Source organism: Poeciliopsis prolifica, unplaced genomic scaffold, assembly GCF_027474105.1.
Source record: "Poeciliopsis prolifica strain line A6 unplaced genomic scaffold, Auburn_PproV2 SCAFFOLD004, whole genome shotgun sequence".
NCBI classification, from domain to species: Eukaryota; Metazoa; Chordata; class Actinopteri; order Cyprinodontiformes; family Poeciliidae; genus Poeciliopsis; species Poeciliopsis prolifica.
The window spans coordinates 18,278,348-18,299,190 of record NW_026562379.1 but is presented as its reverse complement, the minus strand read 5'-3'; the positions used below and the strand labels follow the sequence as shown (position 1 = coordinate 18,299,190).

The following is a 20,843-nucleotide window of genomic DNA, read 5'->3' as shown; positions in this document are numbered from 1 at the left end:
TAATTAGTTTTAACTATAATTAACTTCCTGTTTGAGCAGATGTGCTTTTGTTTTGAAAGGACTATTTGTTGTTTAACTGTTGGTGTGAATTCATCTCAACAACAATTAAAAGACAGAAGCTAAATTATAACAGAGCGTAAAAAAGCCTCTTTTTGCAGCTCCTGGACACTGACAGTAAGTTTATGATGTAAATAAGTTCTTGTTTTAAATATTGTGTGATTTAAATTGGTCAAAACTATGAAGTTGTGAAGGTGAGTAATTTTATTATGAACTATTTTTATTCTTATCTCAGTAAAATTTCTGAATTTCACTGAAAGAAAAACACAAATTTACCAAAAACACCTGCAAATTTTCATCCTTAACATAACCAAATTTCCACTTAACTTTATATTTTGGTCTGTGTGATGACGTCATTTTTAAATACTAAATGACGGATAATTTTACCTTTTATTCAGTACTTTTTTAATTGCGTGACTTCGTGCTACTTTTAACTTGAGAAACATGTTGAGGTGTCGCTGCTGGGCGGAGCGACAGCTGTAAAAATCCATGACCTCATGTTCGCCTCCCATTTGTTTCTGCGACGCTCCACCTGGGGAGCTGCGGCTCCTTCACCTGCTGCCTCATCTGGAGCTGCTGCAGGTTTTTCCACAATGGAAAAGGGAGGAAAGGGAAACGGGGAGGACCAGGATGAGTCTCACAAAGATCCAGGCGAGGAGAAAGGAGGACTTCTGTCTCTGCTTCAAAGTGAAAGCTCAGAGACGGTCCCTGTGCCCATGGACAGCAACGTCTCACTGCAAAGGTAGGTGCCGAACCGGCCAATAGCGGCTCACCTGCAGCAGGAAGACGCCAGGTAAGGCGCATGGTGTCGTGTTTCATGTAAACAGGTGTCGGCCCATTAAACGTTTCCTCTGACCTGCAGCCGCTTCTCTAACGACGACAAACAGCTTCAACCAGTTTTACTGGTGAATCACAATAATCATCAATGATCATCAATGATCATCAATAATCATCAATAATCATTAAATATGTTGGTCAAACTTTCATTTATTACTGTTCTAAAGTATCTCTGGGTTTTCGGACCAGACCTAAAGGAACTCGGTGTTTCGGCTGTTTTGCAGTTTTCTGTAAGTTTGTTCCAGATTTGTGGTGCATAGAAGCTGAAAGCTGCTTGGTTCTGGTTCTGTTGATGCAGAGGAGACCAGAACCTGAAGATCTTTTCTGTAGTTCAGTGATTTTAATGTTTATTCACTCAGCGGACTTCAGAACCGGCCGATGCAGCAGCAGCGTTCCGGATCAGATTCCTTTCTGATCCGGGCAACTGAAGATAAACGCATCGACAGGGTAGCACCACTTCAGCATGTTTTCACTCAAGTAAAAGGAAGAAATGACCCAACTAACAGGAAACAAGTAATTGGTAAAAAGTATCAAATAACCAATCATTTAATATTTAAAAATGACATCATCAGACGGGCCAAAATGTGAAGTTGAGTGGAATTTCTGGAGTTTTAAGAACCAAAATGGCAATAATTTTTATACGTGACAAAAAATATCAAATATCAAAAATATCAGGCAAAATAAAATGTTTCCAAATCAGTTTCTTTCATTGAAAAACTTCAGAAACTTTAACAAAAACTGTAGGTGAGAGTCTGAGTCTCATGAGTTTTTGATTAAAACATGTTTGATTTTCATTCTGTGGGAAGAAAATCCAGAAATTTACTCAAGTAAGAGTAAAAATACTTCATAATAAAGTTACTGAAGTAAAAGTAACTAGTTACTCACCAACTCTGCACATGGACGAGTTTCTGCAGATCTTTCTGAGACGTTATAAATGTGATGGAAGACCAGGTTTGTAACCGTCTCTATGTGGCTCTGGAGGTTCAGCTCAGAGGTCAGAGGTCAGCCTGATCTCCAGTTTCGAGCCGGAGTAACTGAAGCTGTGCGTTGACTCTAGATCTATAAGCATAGATCGTTCCTCTGTAGGTCCAAAGGTAAAAACGTTCGTTTTGTTTCTGTTCGGCTGGAGAAAGTTAAATTTCTCTGTCCCGTTCTGTGATCGGTTCAAAGGTCACCTGGTGACATCGCCAGATGGAGCTGTGATGAATTATTGTTTGATCGTCTTCCTGTCAGGCCGCCGCGTTCCCCCGCCGGCAGCAGCCCGCCGTTCACCAGGGAGAAGCTCTTTGCGGCGGCGTCTCAGGGCGACGCCGCCCAGCTTCACGGCCTGCTGGACTTCCTGCAGCTTCACCAGAAACGGCTGACGAGCCCAGAGTTCAAAGGTCAGGACATGATCACCACTTCATCTCTCCTACAAAACACACAACATTTTACCAAACAGCCTAACAATAACTTTATAGAAGCTGCTTTAAGCAAATAATTATTTAACTTTGATTTTTTTACATTTCTATATTTCACTTTTAAAACAGAAATTTTTTTTTTGATTCATAGCAACCAGTTTTATCTTAAATCAGGATAGTTGACTAGAAACTAAACTGGTATGATTTTGTGTTTCTTCAGTGTAAAAGCTGCAACATTTTTCTGTTCATCTGATTTATTCATTCATAAAAGTACTGCTAAACTAAAGCAGTTTAATAATTACAATGTCTGTTTACAAGCAGAAAGAACCTTTGAGAAACTTTGGACACATAAAATGTGTTTGTAGGTATTTTGTCACATTTTATGAAAAGTTTTTTATATGATTAGAAGGAAATTAAAGGAACAAACAGACCATAAGCATCACAGCTCAGAGCAAACGGTTTCAGCCTCGATCTAAAGATGCTCAGCGTTTCTGCAGGTTTCCACTTTTCTGGAGCAACTTCCATAAGCATGTTTGTGTTACAAATAATGTTATTAATAACACCAGAGTTGTTAGATGACATATCAGCAGCAGGTGCTGAATGAGTTGTTATAGTACTGCATGATCCGAGAACGCAGCCTTGAGGAACTCCACCTGTATTTCTTCTTTTGGCCTTAATTTTTAATCAATAAATGTGATAAAGTGGCTCCGATCTGTCATTTCAATCTGAATGAGTTTAGCAAACGGCCTATTCCATACCTGTAAAACCAGAAGGTTTCGTTTGTTCTGTTAAAAGTCCTTCACTGACTCAGACTCAATGCCGGATCATAGAGTTATGAATGAAGCCGTTTGTTTCGTTATTGTTGCAGATGAGTCCAATGGGAAAACGGCGCTCTTGAAAGCTTTTCTCAACCTGAAAGACGGCAGGAACGACGTGATCCAAGTCCTGATAGACGTAGCAGAGAAAACGTTGGACTCTGAACGTTTCATCAACGCGGCTTACACAGATCCGTCCTACAAAGGTTAGAAAACAAACCTGACTAAACAGTTTTCTGTGCTTCTGCCACGTATGACGGATTCGATTTCCTTTAAAAACGCGCTCAGGTCAGACGGCGTTGCATGTGGCCATCGAAAGACGAGCGCTGGTTTACGTCAAGCTGCTGGTCCAGAAAGGAGCCGACGTCCAAGCCAAAACCAACGGGACGTTTTTCCAGCGGGACGCAAAGCTGGGCTTTTATTTTGGTGGGTAATTTCCTCCAAGAGAGGTAAAGATGCTTTCGGGACAATCGAGAGTGAAAACAGGAGAAGATTTTCACCAAACAACTCAGATGAGTTCTGACATTTAGACTCAAAGAAAAAAATACTTTTTCAAATTTCTGAGTTTCAAAACTTGAGCATTTCTGAGTTTTGAAACTCATAAACGTTTTTTCTACAGAATTTCTGATATTAATTTGAGTTTTTTTAATAGAAAATGTTCAACTTTTCAAACTCTAAAATTTTCTTCTTCTTTGGCTAGAAAAATTCTGAGGTTAAATCAAAATTTCTGTTTTTTCTAGAATATATTCAAATTCAAAAATTTCTGTTTTTTTTATAAAAAATGTTAAGATTAATTCCATATTTCAGATTTATTTTCTAGAAAACTCTCAAATGCTAAAATTTCCAAGTATTTTTCTAGAAAATGTCTGATTAATCTAAAAGTTTCTGTGTTTTAATAGCCAATTTTTGACTTTTAAAACTCAGAAACGTCCAAGTTTTTCCATGAACTTTTTGTCATTAATTCCAAATTTCTGAGTTGTTTTTGTTGTGGGTGGAAATGTCCTCCTGTTGGGAGGCTGATCCTGATCCTGGGTTGTACTGGTGAGACCAGACGGTTGTTCTGCAGGCGAGCTGCCGCTGTCGCTGGCCGCCTGCACCAACCAGCCAGAAGTGGTTTCGTTCCTCCTGGAGAACCCGTACCGGACAGCCGACCCGACCGACCGCGACTCGCAGGGAAACACCGTGCTGCATATGCTGGTGGAGATCGCCGACGACTCGGCGGAAAACACAGAAACGGTTTCAGAAATGTATGACAAAATCCTGGTGCAGCAGCACAAGCTGAACAGCAAAGTCCAGCTGGAGTCGATGGAGAACAACGAAGGTCTGACTCCGCTGAAGTTAGCAGCCAAACTCGGCAAGATCGGGGTGGGTTTGTTTTCTGCTAGAGGTTTAATAAAGCAGCTTCCCAGAGAATAAGGTTTACAGCGATAGGGACTACATTGCTGCCAAAAACTCAGATATCTGGAGATTAATCTCACAAATGTTCAGAGAAAAACGAGAAAATTTCTCAGCTTGAAAAGTCAAACAATTCTTAGAAATAAATTAGTTTTTCTCAAAAAAACAAGAAAATTTCTGAATTGAAAACATTTGCTAGAAAAACATCTGAAATTTTAGTCTCAGATTAATCTCAGAAATTGTCTAGAAAAAAAAATTGTGTTTGAAAAGTTTAAAATTTACTGAATTGTTAATTTTGAGGTTAATCGATTTTTTAAGAAAACAAAAACCTGAATTTGGAAAGTTGAAAATTCGCTTTAAAAAGCAAAAATTTTAAACTAATCTTAAAAATTCCGTACAGTTTTGTATAAAAATAGAAATTTTATACAAAAAACATGAACAATTTCTGAGTTTCAAAAGTGTAAATTTTTGACAATTGAAACTCAAATATCCAAGATTTTCTCAAAAATTTCTGAGACTCTCTAAATATAAATGTATTTATTTTTCTTAAATGTTCAACTTCTGGAACTCAGAACTGTCCAGATTTTCTCTGGAACATTTCTGATCTTCATCCCTGAGGTTTTTGCCAGATGTTTACTCGGTTCTGTTTCTCCGTCCAGCTTTTCCGCCACATGTTGAGTCGAGAGTTCGTGTCGGCGGAGACGCGGCGGCTGTCCAGGCGGCTGACGGAGTGGGTCTACGGACCCGTCCACTCCTCGCTCTACGACATGAGCTCCATGGACACAACTGAAAACAACTCGGTGCTGGAGATCATCGTCTTCGGGAGCGACAGCCCGGTCACTACTTTTACTTTAAAATCATTTTTTGAGTAAAGTTTTTGTGAATGAAAGCAGCCACTAAATAAATAATTATGTACAAAGAAACCAAAATACTAAATATTTATTTGCATGTATAGCAGCCGATGCTTTGAGTCGAAACAACCTTTAAAATAAAACAGGTTATTAGATCAATGAAAGGCATTAAAAAATGCATAATTACAAATTATAAATCTATATAGTGTGTAACATAAAAACAGTTCCTCCCATTGAAATTATTTCTAGTAAAATGAGCCTAAAAAATATTAATTTCAAACCTGCAGTGGTTGTTAGACATTTACATACATCATCATAGACATATTTATTTATTAATATTTATTTTTTTATTTTTAATAATTTTTTTTATGTATTTACTATTGTTTATTTAGTTATTTATTTGTTTCTTCATATCTTTCCTGCACTTAAATATTTATACATTTATAGTTTTTCAATACTTTTTTGTAGAAGTCGTTAATTTTTTAATTTGAATGATTTACAGTAAACACTGGTATTTGTGTGAATTACAGATTTTCTCTAAAAATACTTAAATTACATATTTTAGCTTTTCTACATTCTTACGCAGAGTGGAAACTGTTAGCGCAGAAGCTAGTTTTTGCTCTTTTGGGTTCAGCCAATCAGCAATAAGGAGAATAAACGCTCCTCCTTAATTGGCTGATTTGCATATTTTCATTTTCTGAAACTATATCTTAGGTATCCATCAAGGGATTTTTCTGAATTTCACAGAAAACCTGTGAAAGTTTTAATTTGCTGACTTTAGTTGATTATATTAATAGCAGAAAACAAACCAGATTTTTCCCGTTGCAGGTAAAAATCAACCTTTTCCTGTTTGTTTCAGAATCGCCCAGAGATGCTGCAGATCGAACCTCTTCGCAGTCTTCTCCAGGACAAATGGCAGAGATTCGCCTCCAAGCTGTTCCTCCTCAACTTCTTGTCTTATTTGACGTACCTGGCCGTCTTCACCTCGGTGGCGTACTACAGGAAAGACGGACAGGTGAGGCAGGAGCAGGACTCCAGCTGAGCGACCCGTAACAGACAAACTGTTTGTGTTTTCCATCTCAGCCACCGTTCCCAGTGGAAAACGTCCCAGCTGATCACCTCCGCTGCCTCGGTGAGATCATCAGTGTCCTGGGAGCCGCCAGGTTTCTCTACAAAACTGTACGGAAACAGAAAGAAGCCGAAAGTGTCTCAGAACTCTGCAGTGTGTATCTCAGTCGCTGCAGTAACGCGTCTTATTTTGAAATCTGCAGATAACCATTTTCAGGAGGAACCCCCCAAACATCAGGTCTCTGTTTACTGATGGATTCACTGAAATTCTGTTGTGAGTATCATCACTTTCTGTCTTCTACTCAAAGATACCAGACTGTGGCTCTTCCCCAGGGCGTCAGCCATCAGGGGGCAGACGCATCACTGGAAAACCCCGCCTCCCTGTTAAAAATACATGGCTGTCTCCATTGTACAATGCTAACAGTTAGCTGCTAACTCTGAGCTAATTACAAACAAGTTGGCGTTTGATTCAAAGTCCCTCATCAGCATGAAGTTAACAATTTTTCTTCTTTTATTTCATATTTATTAAACCAAATATCAGATTTCAGGGACATTTGTTCGTGATTGAAGGTTTGAAGAAACATGAAGAAGCACAAAAAGTGAAAAATGATATGTGGCTTTTTAAATATTCATTCATGGCTGTAAAAAACATCAAGCGTTTCCAACTCACATATTCAGCTAGGCATGTAACTAAATTATGTCAGTAATCAATTATTTTATGAATTTTTCTCACAATTAATCAATTATTAGGATAAAAAATTGACACCATCTTCAGATTTTTTTATTTATCCAATGCTAATTAACATAAACTCTAATTGCCTTTTCTAAGAAAAAAGGCAATTTATTACCTGAAATAGGACAACAAAGCATTTATTTAGTAAACACTTGATGATTATTAGCAACGGATGAATAAACAAGAGAAACACAGAACATGTATAAAGTTTAGGGCTGATCTGTTGATTATTTTGGGATCAACTGATTAGTAGCAAAAGGTGCTTAATAGGACATTTTTATTGATTTATTTTTTACAGAATTTGAATCAGATGAAGCTAAAACTGCAGAAAAGTTTATGTTAAATGCAAAATATTTATTTTTTGTTCAGTTTTTTAATGCAAGTCGTTTTTTTCAGCAAAAGGCTTTTTTGAGTCTGTATACGACATTTAATGATTAACTGATTACTAAATTGATTGGTTAGTTTAATAATTGATTAAAGGCAATCGATATGATTGTTTCAGTTATGCTTTCCAGAAATCAGAACAACAAACTGAACATCCTCCTAATAACTCAGTAATCCGATAAGTGACTCACAGAGCTGCTGATGATTCATGTTTTTCTTCCTGCCTGGTCATGTCCTCCATGTTTGTAGTTTTCTGCAGGCTCTTCCTGCCTGGTCATGTCCTCCATGTTTGTAGTTTTCTGCAGGCGGCCCTGCTGCTGCTGTGTGCGGTCTTGTACTGCTGCGGGCGGACAGAATACGTCGGGCCGCTCGTCTTGTCTCTGGCTCTCGCCTGGATGAATGTTTTATATTTCACACGAGGCTCCAGGCAGCTGGGGATCTACAACGTCATGATGCAGAGAGTAAGAGCTGAGCATCTACGGCAGGCCGTTTTGACATTAAATCAGTTTGTTCGATCGTCTGTAATTATTGTAGAAATATAAAACTACAGTATCAAGTGATAATTTAACAAGTCAAAGTTCCAGATATCTCCAGGTTATTTTTTTCTTTCAAGATATCTGCACTCGTCAAATCTTATACATCTCCTGACTAAAATGCCTGTCATATAACTTTAATAATGAGGTCATGTTGGAAATCGTTAATTAGAATTATGATAACTCAGAACAAAAGGTGAGATATCTTAAATTTACTTTACAACCAGTGATAATTTAACTGTAATCTGAAATATACGTATCAGACAGTTTCAGTCAGTAATTCAGGAAGCGTCTGCAGTCAAAGTCAATTAGTGATACCTTAATTTAATATTGGGTCCAGTTATGAACCAGTTTCAGGTATCTGGAATGTAACTGATTTCATGCTAAAGCAGTCTGCCATACAGTAGCTACGTTTCTATTCCAAATGTGAGCAAAACTTTGATGATATTCCATTGATGTCGAAAAAACACTAATTTTTAATTCCATTAAAGAGGAAACAGAATTAAAATCACATGAGAATAAATTTGTTCACTATGAGTCAATAAAAACACTTCCTGTTGTCTCCTTTGTCATTTCCACCAGTAGTAACATCCGGTTGTTGATCATCTGACTTGTATGATGCAAAAAAAAAAAAAATAAATCACCTAATCATAGAGCAAAAACTATTTTAAAATCAAGAACCAGTTTTTGTTTAAAGTAGCGTTTCGAGTTTGGAAATGTGAATGTATATGGTGAATGGAGACGAAGGCAGTGCCAGCAGTCTGCTCCTCTGCAGATGATCCTCGGCGACCTCCTGCACTTCTTATGCGTCTACATCGTCCTGCTGTTTGGGTTTTCTGCCGGTGATATTTCGCAACACAACAAATTCAAGACGACGACTCGTTCGGTCTGAACGCCTAACCTGCAGTCGACTTTTCCTCTGCAGCCGTCTGCACCCTCATCGACGACTCGCCCGTTGGACGTCCGGCCGACGGCTCGGTCCCACCGGGTCGCAGCTTCAACGCGGAAACGTTCAGATGCGAGAAGCCGAGCTACAACGACATCGGCTTCACCACGCTGGAGCTGTTCAAGTTCACCATCGGGATGGGAGACCTGGAGTTCACCCACCACGTCCAGAACAAGACGGTCTTCTACGTCCTGCTCATCTGCTACATCGTCCTCACCTACATCCTGATGCTCAACATGCTCATCGCCCTGATGGGGAACACGGTGGAGAGAATCACGGAGCAAAGCCAAACCATCTGGAACCTGCAGGTTTCAACGGATTCTCTTTGTGATGTTCGCAGCGACGGCTCTTCAGGGCCGTGGAGATAAAACAGAAGCAAATGTACAACAAAAAAAAACTTGGAAACTTTGAGATTGATCTCAGAAATGTTCTGAGAGAAATATGAAAACTTCTGAGTTTCAAAAGATAGAATAATTAAAAAAAAAAAACTTGAACTTTGCCATTTGAAAGGTGAAATTTTTAAGATGCTCAGAAATGTTCTAGAAAAAAACTAGACAATCTGAGAAATGTCCAGAAAAATATGGAAACTCACATAAAAAGTTTAATTTTGAGATTAATTTAATAAATTTTGTATGAATCTGAGTTTCAAAAGTCACAAATTTTAAGCTTTTGGAAAATTTAGTTTTTCTGGCAAATGTTCAACTTTTCAAACTCTGAAAATTTCATATTTTTCCAATACAAATCTGAACATTTCTGTGGATTTTTGGTAGAAATTTGGCGTTAGCAACATGCAACCTTTTAAAAGAGAACAGATGGGCAGAGAAAGCTGTGTGGCTGAAACGCTTGTGGTCTCCAGAGAGCGTTCACCATCCTGGACATGGAGAGGACTCTGCCGCCGTGGCTGAGGACGAGGCTGCAGGCCGGAGCGTCTGAGACCATCTGCGTCGGGAACGACCAGGACGACGCGCGGAGATTCATCAGGTGAATGCTGCTGGATTTGTCTGGACCAGTCGGTAAAATGAAAACAACAACACACCATGCCCACTCACAGCAGGACTCGCCGTTTTCATGTCTGAATGTTGCAGGCATGAAAATTAAGAGTTCTGTATTGACAGCCATGATGAAACTTTAAAGGTGAGCTTTTATGTTTCGTTGAACAGGTTAGGATCAGCCTGCTGGGTTCAGAAACATATTCATTACATTTTTTACACAACATCATTCTTAAATCACCAGGTTTTAGCTGGAGCTCCTCTTAGACTGAGCCGCTTTAGGGCCTCTGTGGCTTTAAAGCCACGCCCCCAACGTTTACATGCGCACATAAAGATGGCTGACAACAGATTTGGAATTATACAATCCTACATTTTGAAAAGCAGAAGTGGAGCCTCCTGCACAACCAACAGAAATGTAGCAAGTTTTGGTAAATAAAGCAACTTTTTCAAAGCCAACAAAATAGAAAACTTTCGATAAATATTCGAGAAACGTCAGCCACATCTAGGATTTAAAGTCATTTGTTCTTTGTTTTATTGAAATGTTTAATGCTTTAATTTATCACTAAGCACTTAAAAAACGATTCACAGTAAGATTATTTTGCATTTTAGGTTATTTGACCATCATTTCATCTGATCCAGTGTTGGAATCTTCCATGAAGTTCACAGCATCTCAGAGGGAACATGAGGTTTTCTCTGCCGTTGACGTTTCGTCTCTTTCAGAGTGACAGAAATAAACTGGAATAAATGGCGATCGGATCTCGGCGTTAAGCTGAAGGAAGAACCTGCAGATCCGCTGACGGCGCAAACTGAGGAGGAAACTTCCGGTAAAACGTCTGCTGTCCCTTCACTGCTGTTTCCTGTTGCTTGAAACTAAAATGAACAAACTGACTGTTCAGGGAATCCGTGGGACATAAATGTGCTTCTCCAGAGGATTCGCTCCAGACGCCGCCGACGGGAAAACAACCACGTCCTCTAACGCAAACTCTCATTTTAAACACAATTCTCTAACTTTATTACAGCCGCATTTCATCACATCTTTAAAAACATGAATGCATTTCCAGAAATGATCAGGCTAATATCTTATAAAATGTATGTTTCTTCTGTTACCTGTTTAATTTAACATTAACCGTGAAAAGTTAAAACACTTAAACTTTTCTACTGATGACTAAAATATGATTTGATTTTATTCAATCATGTTTAGATTTAACAGTAGAAGTCAGAATATTTACATCTAGTGAAAAACGCATTAAGTTGTTTTGAAGAATATAAAGCTTTTCACAATAAAAGTCATTAATTTGTGAATTTAATTTCTGGGCAAATTATTTCACTTTATTTTCTTAATGAAAGGCAAAGCTGGAAAATCAGATTTGCTTTGGTAAAAAGTGAGAGAGGTCATTTAGAGCCATGATGGATAGAAGAATTTGCAATTTTTCAGATTAATACAAAAAATTTGAGAAAAAAACAGAATTTCTGAGTTTGAAGTTGAAATTATGATAGAAAAGACTAAGAGATTTTCTAGAAAAAAAATAGTATCAAAAGTAAAAGGGGTTTTTGTAGAAAATGTTAAATTTTTGACAGAAATTAACTCTTTCTGGCACATTTTTGACTTTCCACTTTTTTATGTCAGAAATTAATCTCAGATTTTCCTATTGAGCTCAAACTTACATCTTAAAGTTCAAAAGAGTTAATTTCAGAATAAATCAGCAAATTAAAATGTGAAAAATGTAATTCTGCCTGTAAATCTCAGTGTCCAAAACATTTTGGTCAATAAGCTCAAGGGAACTTACTTCAGCACTGCTAATCCAGGTCATTTGCTTTTGCCGCTCCTGTTTAAATCTGTTGGAGGATGTTGGAGTAGGGGATAAGATGCTTGCCTGAAGATGGTTTGATCTGCTTTCTCTCTCTGCTCGGCGTCCATGATGCCTCATTTTCAGCTCCTCTGGGATTTGGGGTCAAAGTTCAGGTTTCACTGAGTTCTGAGATGCTAATCCGCTGCAAAAACAAGGCCTTGTTTCCATGGTTACACATCTTAAATGTCTGAAGGTAAAAAGAAAAAAAAGGAAGAATCTTCCAGCTGAACAACATCCAGAACCAGAACCTGCAACCAAACCCGGACCGAAAACATGACAAATCAAACGTGGCGCCACCTGCTGTTTGAAACGCACAGAAATCTGAAAGCGTTCATAATAAAGACGTTAAGCTTTGTGTTTGCAAACTTTATTTTGGTTAAGGGGGGAATGTTTGTGCAAGACATTTGAGTTCCTGAAGATTAGGCAAAACGGGAAATATCACATTTTCACACAGTAGAGACAGAACGGCCCGTCCACCAGCGGTCAGAACATTTTGGTTCTCACAACCCACCACAGCTGGATCAGAGCAATAAGAAACCTAGAGTGACTGCTGGGTTCCTCTTCACCAGAATGTGCTTCAGTAGACGAGTCTTAGAGTGCAAACAGACGTGTACCGACCTCCCTCTGGACCTCAAGTGGAACCAGGAAACACAAAGCTCTGGTTCAGTGGCGGTTCTGGCAAACCCAACCAATTAAAACCCAGGAAATGATTCCTGATTTGCACAAACCAGGTGACGTAACATCCGCAATATCCACAATCCAAAAGCAACAGAATACCTGCTTAGACAACAAATTACATCCATTAGTTCCAATAAATCTGACGCCCCCTTTCTCCTGCAGCCCTGGGTATCCGCCACAACGACCCGATCACTCTAGATTTTCTTATGCTCAGTTCACATCTTTGATTTTTACTTCACAAGATTCGCTGAAAGCAACAGAACAAAGGCAGCAGCAGCTCTTCTTTACGTCACTAGATTGTTACTGTTAGAAGAACAAGCTAGCTGCTAGAATGATGGCTAGGGTGGACTAGTAGCACCTAGCTGCTAGCTGCTGCTCTTGTCCGGCCAGTAGCTTGTCCATAACCACTAACTAGTGGTTAGCAGCTCACTGCTAACCACTAGTGACTAGCTGTTTCTCTTGTCCTTACTAGTAGCTACAAGTCACTAGCCACTTTGCTTGTCCATACTAGTAGCAGCTAATCTCTTACCACTAGTGGCTAGCTGCTTCTCTTGTGCCTACTAGCAGCTACTAGCCACTAGCTGCTGTTTCTCTTGTCCACAGTAGTGCTAGTAGTTTGTTCATTCTGGTAGCAGCTAATTGCTAGTAGCTATTAGCTGCTTCTTGTCCATTTCAGTACTAATAGCCGATCCATACTAGCAGCAGTTAGCTGCTAAGAGGTAGCCGCTAGCTGCTAGCCGCTCAGAGAGAGAAGGACACCTGGTCACTTTGGTCGGTGGGTCAGCAGCAATCGGTTGACGCCCCACAGCGTCGACAAGTCGTGGCACGCTTCAGGACTTCGGTCCGTCACACAGTATCAGTAGTTACAACAAGTAGCTTGGTCCCCCCACAAACACACCCATTAGATTCACTTTGTGCACACCTGTGCAGGTACCACACACACACACACACACACACACACACACACACACACACACACACACACACACACACACACACACACACATTAGTCCATACTAAGCCCAGTGGAGGCACTTCATATGAAACTGTAGAACCTGACTTCAACGGGCTGCACTGAGGCGGTTCGGAACCAGAGGCGGTTCGGAACCAGAGGCGGTTCGGAACCAGAGGCGGTTCGGAACCAGAGGCGGTTCGGAACCAGAGGCGGTTCGGAACCAGAGGCGGTTCGGAACCAGAGGCGGTTCGGAACCAGAGGCGGTTCGGAACCAGAGGCGGCTCGGTCCGACAGTTTAGTGTTTGAGCTCGTCTGATTGGCTGTTGGGGAAAAACCCAAACGTGAAACTTAATCCTGGTTCGTGCGGCGGGTTTAACGCCTCCTAGTGTCCGCTCACCAGACCGGAGCGGTTTTCTCCCCCGCACTGGTGCAGCCCATATCGTGTTACTATTTATAGACACACCGGATCAGTGTGCTGATTAAATTCAATAGCAGCTTAAAGGGACAGGCACATCAAAAACGAAAGCCAGGGAAGCAGAAAGTAACTCCCGTCAAGTATAAAGACCCTAAACCTGGTCGCTTCGCTCCTGCACCGCATCAAACACCAGGAATTAACTCAGTATGAAATCATACAGGACATTATCTGATTAAATCTCCACAAAGTTTTAAACAACCAGCAGAAATATCTTAACAACTGGAATCAACTGCACTGAAAAAAACCCATTTTGGTCTAATTTGTAGAGCAAATATCTCCGTATAACAAAAACTTTACAGGGAAACAGGAATATAAAGGAGCTTGCTTTACTTAAATGACTCAATTATTGACAAAAACAAAGTATTAGGATCAGACTATGAGAATGAAGTTAGGAGAAAAATAATGAGGAAAAAAGTTGTGTTCTGAGAATCACATTAATATTAAGAGATTCAAATTTTACAACAGCAAGTAGAAACAGTACAAGAATGAGAATTTGAGAAGTTATGAGAAAAATAAGTGGTAATATTAAGAAAATAAAGTCTTAAGACAAAAAGCTACAATTTGAAGACAAATATAAGTCATACAGTCATATTACTATAATAAAATCCTAATTATATGATAATAAAAGCTGAGGAAAAAGTAATATGAGATTAATGACATATTACCAGAATAAAATCATAAAACTCAACAATAGTTTAAATAATATGAAGTTAAACTCAGAATATTAACATATGAAGGTTTTAATATTAGTAGAATCAAATAATTTATAACTTGCACAAAAAATTAGGAATGTTGCATCTTGTGAAGTTATGCTTTGGTATCAATAAAAACTTATCAGTAGCAGGACTTCAGCGAACAGTATTTGCACATTTTCTAGTAATTTTATGACTTTATTCTGGTGATTTTGTAATAAAACAAAAAAATGTTTTAAAAAAAGCAATCACAGAAAAATGTCTTGTTATAAGTGAAATAAAAATCTGCCAGTGAATATTTTCAAATCAAGAATCATTGGCGTAAAACAAGCTCCTATATTTGTCGAAAAGTTATTTGTGACTAAAACACGGAGATATTTTTGAGTTTTTGCAGTGAAGTCGGTGAAAGAGCGAACCGACCCAGATCCAAAAACCACCGTTTGACTTTTTCAGGTAATAATTGAGCTTTCCTAATAATCCAGGTGAAAGCGCCTGAGTCACATTTGGCCCCTGAAGTGGAAACGACTTTGGCTTCAGGACAGAGGAATAAAAACATTTAGAACGACTGCTACAGCCCCGCTCCAGACCGCTCCCCACTTTACCAAACGCTTGAAAAACTCCACAGCTGTCAGAGGGGCGGGAGTTTCAGCCAACCTCGGCCAATCAGAGTAGAGTCCGGCTTTTAGTTACCTCGGCGACAGGACCGCGTATTTAAGGCTTTAGTCGCTGAGCAGCATCACTCTGAAGGCAAGGGCAGCGACATCAGGGCTTTAACTAGGCCGGCTTCTGAAACTGCTCAAGCTTTCTGCCAGTCAGTTTGTTTAAAGGAAGGTGACAACATTTATAATCAGTTACAACAGAAAGATAAATAAGAGGTTTCTGTCAAATTATTGAGTCTGAGAATAAAAACTCATTTCATCCGTTTTTTCCATCATAGATCCAAAGCACAAGGATTTTCCTGGATTAAATCTAATTTTTTTCATTTTTGGAATTTTATTGAACAATTTTTTTCTCAGAATTTGGGTAATTTTCCTTCAAAACATTTTAATTAATTAAATAAAAGCTAATTTATTTAATGGATAACGTGGTTCTACTTAATACAACACAATACTCTGTGTTGTACTTAATACTTTTTTATTATGTTGGCAATAATTGGATCAATTATTTCTGGTGGACAGGTCAAACCTGTATCAATGTTGAGTTGCATTTGGGGGCCACAAATGGCCCCATGCTAACTGTGCTAATGGCTAATATGGAGCTCTATGGCTACGATGCTAACAGACCTAGCATCGTAGCCATAGATAGGCAATCCAAATGCTCCTCCACACACAGTGTGACGTCTCCCCTTAAATTAAACAACGCTGACGGCAGAAAAGCTGATCTTTAATATTCAGCAGGAAATCGATGCATCCTTATTTATTCATTTTGTTGTAAATGAATGCATTAGATGAAGTTTCCAGATGTTTGTGATTTTTGGGCGGATGTTTCAGAGAACCTGGAACCGGCCCACGCCGGCTCCCCCAAACGAACCGCAGGATCCACAGGAAGTGGGTTTGCTGCTCATCGCTAACAGAAATCAAACCGATTCACAGATCAGATCAGGAAAGAGGAGATGAGCTGAAGAGGGTGGAGTCGCCATCACGCCGTTCCGACAGGACGCCTTCGCTTCACATTAACCAGACTTAAATATGGAGTTTCAGTTCCTCCTGCCAAACTTTTACATGTCTACAGTTGAAGTAGGGCGATCTACGGATCCACGACAGAAGAACGAGACGAAAACCTGGCGAGGAGACGGGAAAGTTCAGAACCGCAGAGCAAATCCGAGCCTTCGAGGCGGAGATGAGAACCCGTGGTTCCAGGACTTCCTGAAGCTCGCCTCTGGGCGCTCGTAAGGCCACGAATGCTGAGAAAAGTCGTGAAACTGAGAAGTGTTGCGGCGGTCCAGAGCGGAGTGGCTGGCGACGCTCGAGCTCAGGAAGCTTCCACTGAGCATCATCCCAGCCGCGGCGGTCTCCGGATCCCCGCAGGGCACTGCATGGCGCCGCAGGGCGGCGGTCCATCACACGAGGCCCAACCATGAAACTCTGAAGCAGAACTGGGCGATAAATCGATCAGATCGATTCATATTTTAGTTTTCTGAATATTAAAAGTTCTGGATTTTTTTCCATAAATGCTCTCCTTGGGTTGGAGTGATGTCATGGCGACCATCTTGTTTGACAAGCGTTTTTTTTTTAATAGCTTTTGTTAATTGGGACTTTGGATTCAGAGCCAGGCTACAAGTGCAGAAACTTCCTTCTGGTAAAATTAGGACTAAAGTCGCTTAATTAAATAACTTAAAAGTTTTGTATGGCGGCCCTGACACACAGAGGGAATCATAAAATCCACTTTAGAAAATATTTTTGTATTTTCTTTCTTAGAAATGACAGCGATCTTATCGCCCGGCTCTGCTCAGCAGGTCGAAGTGCTGTTGGGAACAAACGGGTCGATGTGGAGTCTAATGGTAGCCTTGGTGATGATGGCCGCCGCGGTGCATCTTATGCATCATTTCCACACTCTGCTCCTGCATGCCAGGGATCTGGAAATCCTCGCCGAGGAAATCCACGCTGTGCTGCAGCAGCTTGGGCTGGCCGGCGGAGCCGTCCTTCCCCGGCCGGTACTTTGCTCCCGGGATGCGCTCGGCGGCGGCGGCGGCGGCGGCGGCGTGTCCGCCCTGAAAGCCCACCGGCAGGTCCTGAGGAATGTTCCCGTTGTTTCCGGCGGCAGCCGGGACGGCGCCCCACGCCGGCTGCAGGTAGTGGCCGTTCAGGTAGGAGCAGTTGGCGGAGGAGGGGGGCAGCGTTTTGTCTGCGGCATGCTTCGGCGGGAAGCTGTGCGCGGCGGCTGGCGGCTTGTGGCCGTAGCTCAGGCCGTGGGAGGGGAAGGCGCATTCGGCCACCGGATCCAGCCGCGGGTTTTTACAGGGGTGAGCTCCCTCCGGCGGCTGCTGCATGTGGGCCAGCTGGTGCTGCGCCCAGGAGCGCTGCTGCTGCTGCAGCTGCTGTAGATGCTGCTGCTGCTTCTGCTGCAGCAGGTGCTGCTGCAGCAGCTTGTCACTATCCGGGTGGAAAGCAGCCAAGTTATTGTTGCCGCTGGCGGCGGGAGCCGGAGCGGCCGGCTTGTCCATCAGCAGGCAGCTGGAGACGCCGCCGGCCCCCGAGGCATGCTGGGAAACCCTGGAGCTGGCGCTGATGAGCTGGTTGCGGCTGATGGGGCTGGGGTTGGCGATCTGGCCCTCGCAGACGGACGTGGCGCCCATGCCGGCGCGCGCCTGGCACAGCTGGTTGATCTGCAGCACGATGCTGCTCAGGTCGCCGGGCCGCGCCTGCTGCAGGCTGGCCGCCATGGACAGCGGGATGGTGGAGGTAGATACCGTCACATTGGGCGGGGCATCAGCGTCCGGCAGCTTGCGGGCGCCGTACGGCGGCGGCGGCAGAGCGGGGGGGCAGGAGGGGGCCGCCTGCACAGCCGCGCCGTCCGGGACATGCCGCAGCTCCTGAGTCGTTCCCAAAGCTTGCGCTGGAGCCACCTGATGCTTCAGAGTTTGCATGTGAGGGAGGTGCTGCTGCGGCATGGCGGCAGTGCAGGGTGCCACGTCCTGAGGGGGCGGCGGCTGCCGCGCGACGGCGGGCGGATGCGTCAGCCTCTGCTGCTGCTGCAGAGCCTGAGAGTGAGCCATGCTCCTCTGGTGATGCTGCAGCGCCATGGGGTGCGCCAGGCTCTGCTGAGGATGCCCCGCCCCCTGCTTCTGAGCGGCCAGGTGTGGGAGGTTTAAAGTGCTGGGCGCGGCGTATGGGCCGCTCTGAGGGTTCATGGCGGCTTTCAGCTGCAGCCGAGTGCGGCAGCCGTCCGGCTGCCTGACGGGGCCTCGGGGAGGCGCGCGGAGGACGGCCAGGAGCCCGGCGCCGGCGGCCAGGTGCGGAGGGTACGGGCTGTGGCGCTGCGTGGACGACGTCGTGTCCAAGCCGTTGACGGTGCGGCGGACGTGCTTCTTCTGAGGAACCTTGATGCTGTTTGGGAAGATCTGGATGTTCAGAGGTTTGTCGGCGACTTTCTTAGCATAGGCGTCCAACTCTGCAGGCGTCGGATGGGGAACAGATCTCATCTCCTGTGTGGTTTCCCCTGAAATGTTCAGTCAGTCTGCATTAAAACAGCATTGAAACATGAGGCAGGAAATCTGCATTCGATAGACTGAGTACATCTCTTTTCAATCATTTTATTGTATTTACTGTTGATCTTAACTTTTCTTTTTAACCAAGTGTTGTAAATTAGATAATGATAAAGACGCGATGCATGTTATTGTTTACATCCAGAAATTTCACACATGTGCAAAATGCTGGAGGGCAAGAAGACGATTCCTTCACATGCCGTCCACAGCTGCAGTAGAAATATGTCTGCAAAAGCAATTTTCCTAAAATTTGATCGTGAAACATACTTACATTTCTGAAGTCCAGTGTTCATCTGCGTGCGGTGAAGAAGTCGGATGGCGGGGTCACCTGACGCCGGCAGGCAAGCCAGCATGTCACTGCTCCTCTACTGCAGTGCCGGACGAGTCCCTCTCATCGTCCTGGAGACAAGCACAGCCGCCGCTGGACGTTACGATATTAAGTTAATGAAACACAAGATGATGTCAATTTGGAATCAAGTTAATACAAGCATGTGAACTTATTGGCACATTATTTGTCACAGAATGTTTACGGGTCAAAGTTTTCTGAAAACTCTACTTGTTTGTAGTCAAGGTTTTGTTAGGATAAAAAGCTAGAATGCATAAAAACGTATTTGTTTTACCAGATATATGATACAATTCTCCTCCAACACAGCTGAATCAAGTGAATGATTTAAAATTCAACCACCTGATTCAGCTCAAACCAGGAATTCATCTTGGAGACGCTTCTATCAGACGCCTCTTTGTAAACCGTTTAAATCCCAAACAAACTTTAACCTGAGGGGGAATGAGAGAGTGACTCTGCTGAAACCTCCACTCCTGGAAAGGTCAGTGGATGTTTAAACATTTCCCACTTGTGAATAATCTTTGGTGAATTTGTTCCTTGGCGTTGCATTAACTCATGCTTCAGTCTTCAGGGAGCAGCTCGAGTATCTGATCAATAAACGACTAGAAATCAGATTTAAACCTTTCAAAACACAGTTTTATTATGACCCTTTAAGACATGACCATGTGACAGGTGCACATAAAACTCATGAGTCATGTTGCAGAGCTGCAGGTTTACAGAATTTCCTCAACGAAGCCAAATCTCACCAATAGTCACTTCAGGTCGATTCGCAGCACAGTAAACAGTTCCAGAAAGCGGATCAATACCAGAATCATAATTAGCTCCAGTTCACTGGAAGAGCATATTAATGCAGACATGCATCATCCATTTACAGGCTGATTCATCACTGATTCACTGAAAACTCCTGGATTTCTCTAGAAAAGAGGATCATTTCCTGTCGCACCATTAAACACAATAACTCTAAAGAGACATTTAGAGCAGAGAACTCATTCTGTTGTCTATTTAAAGCTGTTTTAGAGCAGGGCCTGGCCACTAATTCAGCACAGAAACGTTAGCTCTGTGATGTTTATCTCCTAGCTAACATTAGCACCGATAAACAGCCCGAATCCGGCCGCTAACACGGACAGCGGGACCCGCGGGGCCTCGCTGCTCCTCTGGCCGGATTTAAATGTCGTCCGAGGGGATTTTTATCTCGAGTCAAACCTGATAAATAAGGAGCTTCTTTGTGCTTGTTGTGACCAGGCCAGCTGCTCTGAAAGCTTTAGCATTTTTAGCACTAGGAGCCACAGAAGACGCGTTAAACGCAACGATACTCACTCCTCGCGACGTTATGAGTAAAGCCGCTTCATTTTGTTGAAATTCAACAATAATAAATTAAAAATGAAGACACCATCCTCCGGCTGGCCGCTTCTCCGAGCTGCTGTCTGGCTATGGCAGCAACATCTGTTCCTCTCCTGCTCATCCGGCTCAGCGGCGCTGCGCAACCCGCTCAGAGGCGCCCTACCGCCCCCTGCTGGACGGGAGAGGAGGGACAAAAACATTTTCTGTCTCGGAACTAAACAGAAAAGATCTTTATCGTTTACTAGTTTCTTAAACTATTATAGCAGCGTTTCCAAACCCTGGTCCTCAAGGCACACT

General features: G+C 42.3%; 2 protein-coding genes across 8 annotated transcripts; one reads left to right on the top strand and one right to left on the bottom strand.

Annotated features, from left to right (window-relative positions):
• The first annotated feature begins 584 nt into the window (after positions 1-584).
• LOC129359364 (transient receptor potential cation channel subfamily V member 1-like) lies at positions 585-11,315 on the top strand. 5 transcript variants are annotated; one of them, XM_055028940.1, is made up of 15 exons: positions 585-799; positions 2,128-2,276; positions 3,163-3,315; positions 3,398-3,535; positions 4,176-4,474; positions 5,164-5,340; positions 6,215-6,370; positions 6,439-6,534; positions 6,627-6,697; positions 7,836-8,001; positions 8,849-8,915; positions 8,999-9,327; positions 9,876-10,000; positions 10,729-10,832; positions 10,905-11,315. In XM_055028940.1, exons 1-15 carry the CDS (start codon positions 651-653, stop codon positions 10,982-10,984), a joined length of 2,259 nt encoding a protein of 752 aa, XP_054884915.1. In that variant the 5' UTR covers positions 585-650; the 3' UTR covers positions 10,985-11,315. The 5 variants fall into 5 exon arrangements, with proteins under 5 accessions (XP_054884915.1, XP_054884913.1, XP_054884914.1 ...); XM_055028938.1 differs by having other exon boundaries at positions 6,412-6,534; XM_055028939.1 differs by having other exon boundaries at positions 4,161-4,474.
• An 894-nt stretch (positions 11,316-12,209) lies between these two features.
• LOC129359305 (protein FAM222B-like) lies at positions 12,210-20,649 on the bottom strand. 3 transcript variants are annotated; one of them, XM_055028847.1, is made up of 3 exons: positions 20,523-20,649; positions 19,134-19,283; positions 12,210-18,816 (listed from the first exon to the last, which is right to left on the bottom strand). In XM_055028847.1, the coding sequence occupies exons 2-3, from the start codon at positions 19,213-19,215 to the stop codon at positions 17,153-17,155; spliced, it is 1,746 nt and encodes a 581-aa protein (XP_054884822.1). In that variant the 5' UTR covers positions 19,216-19,283; positions 20,523-20,649; the 3' UTR covers positions 12,210-17,152. The 3 variants fall into 3 exon arrangements, with proteins under 3 accessions (XP_054884822.1, XP_054884821.1, XP_054884823.1); XM_055028846.1 differs by having other exon boundaries at positions 19,134-19,261; XM_055028848.1 differs by lacking the exon at positions 20,523-20,649 and having other exon boundaries at positions 12,210-18,834; positions 19,134-19,215.
• Between the last annotated feature and the right edge of the window lie 194 nt (positions 20,650-20,843).

Excerpts from the sequence above, each read along its gene's own strand:
- LOC129359364 (XM_055028937.1), top strand. The coding sequence starts at position 651 with ATGGAAAAGGGAGGAAAGGGAAACGGGGAGGACCAGGATGAGTCTCAC. Across the intron at positions 800-2,127 it reads AGCAACGTCTCACTGCAAAG|GCCGCCGCGTTCCCCCGCCG; the intron begins GTAGGTGCCGAA and ends TCTTCCTGTCAG. Across the intron at positions 3,536-4,160 it reads AAAGCTGGGCTTTTATTTTG|ACGGTTGTTCTGCAGGCGAG; the intron begins GTGGGTAATTTC and ends TGGTGAGACCAG.
- LOC129359305 (XM_055028847.1), bottom strand. The coding sequence starts at position 19,215 with ATGCTGGCTTGCCTGCCGGCGTCAGGTGACCCCGCCATCCGACTTCTT. Across the intron at positions 18,817-19,133 it reads GAACACTGGACTTCAGAAAT|GGGAAACCACACAGGAGATG; the intron begins GTAAGTATGTTT and ends TGAACATTTCAG.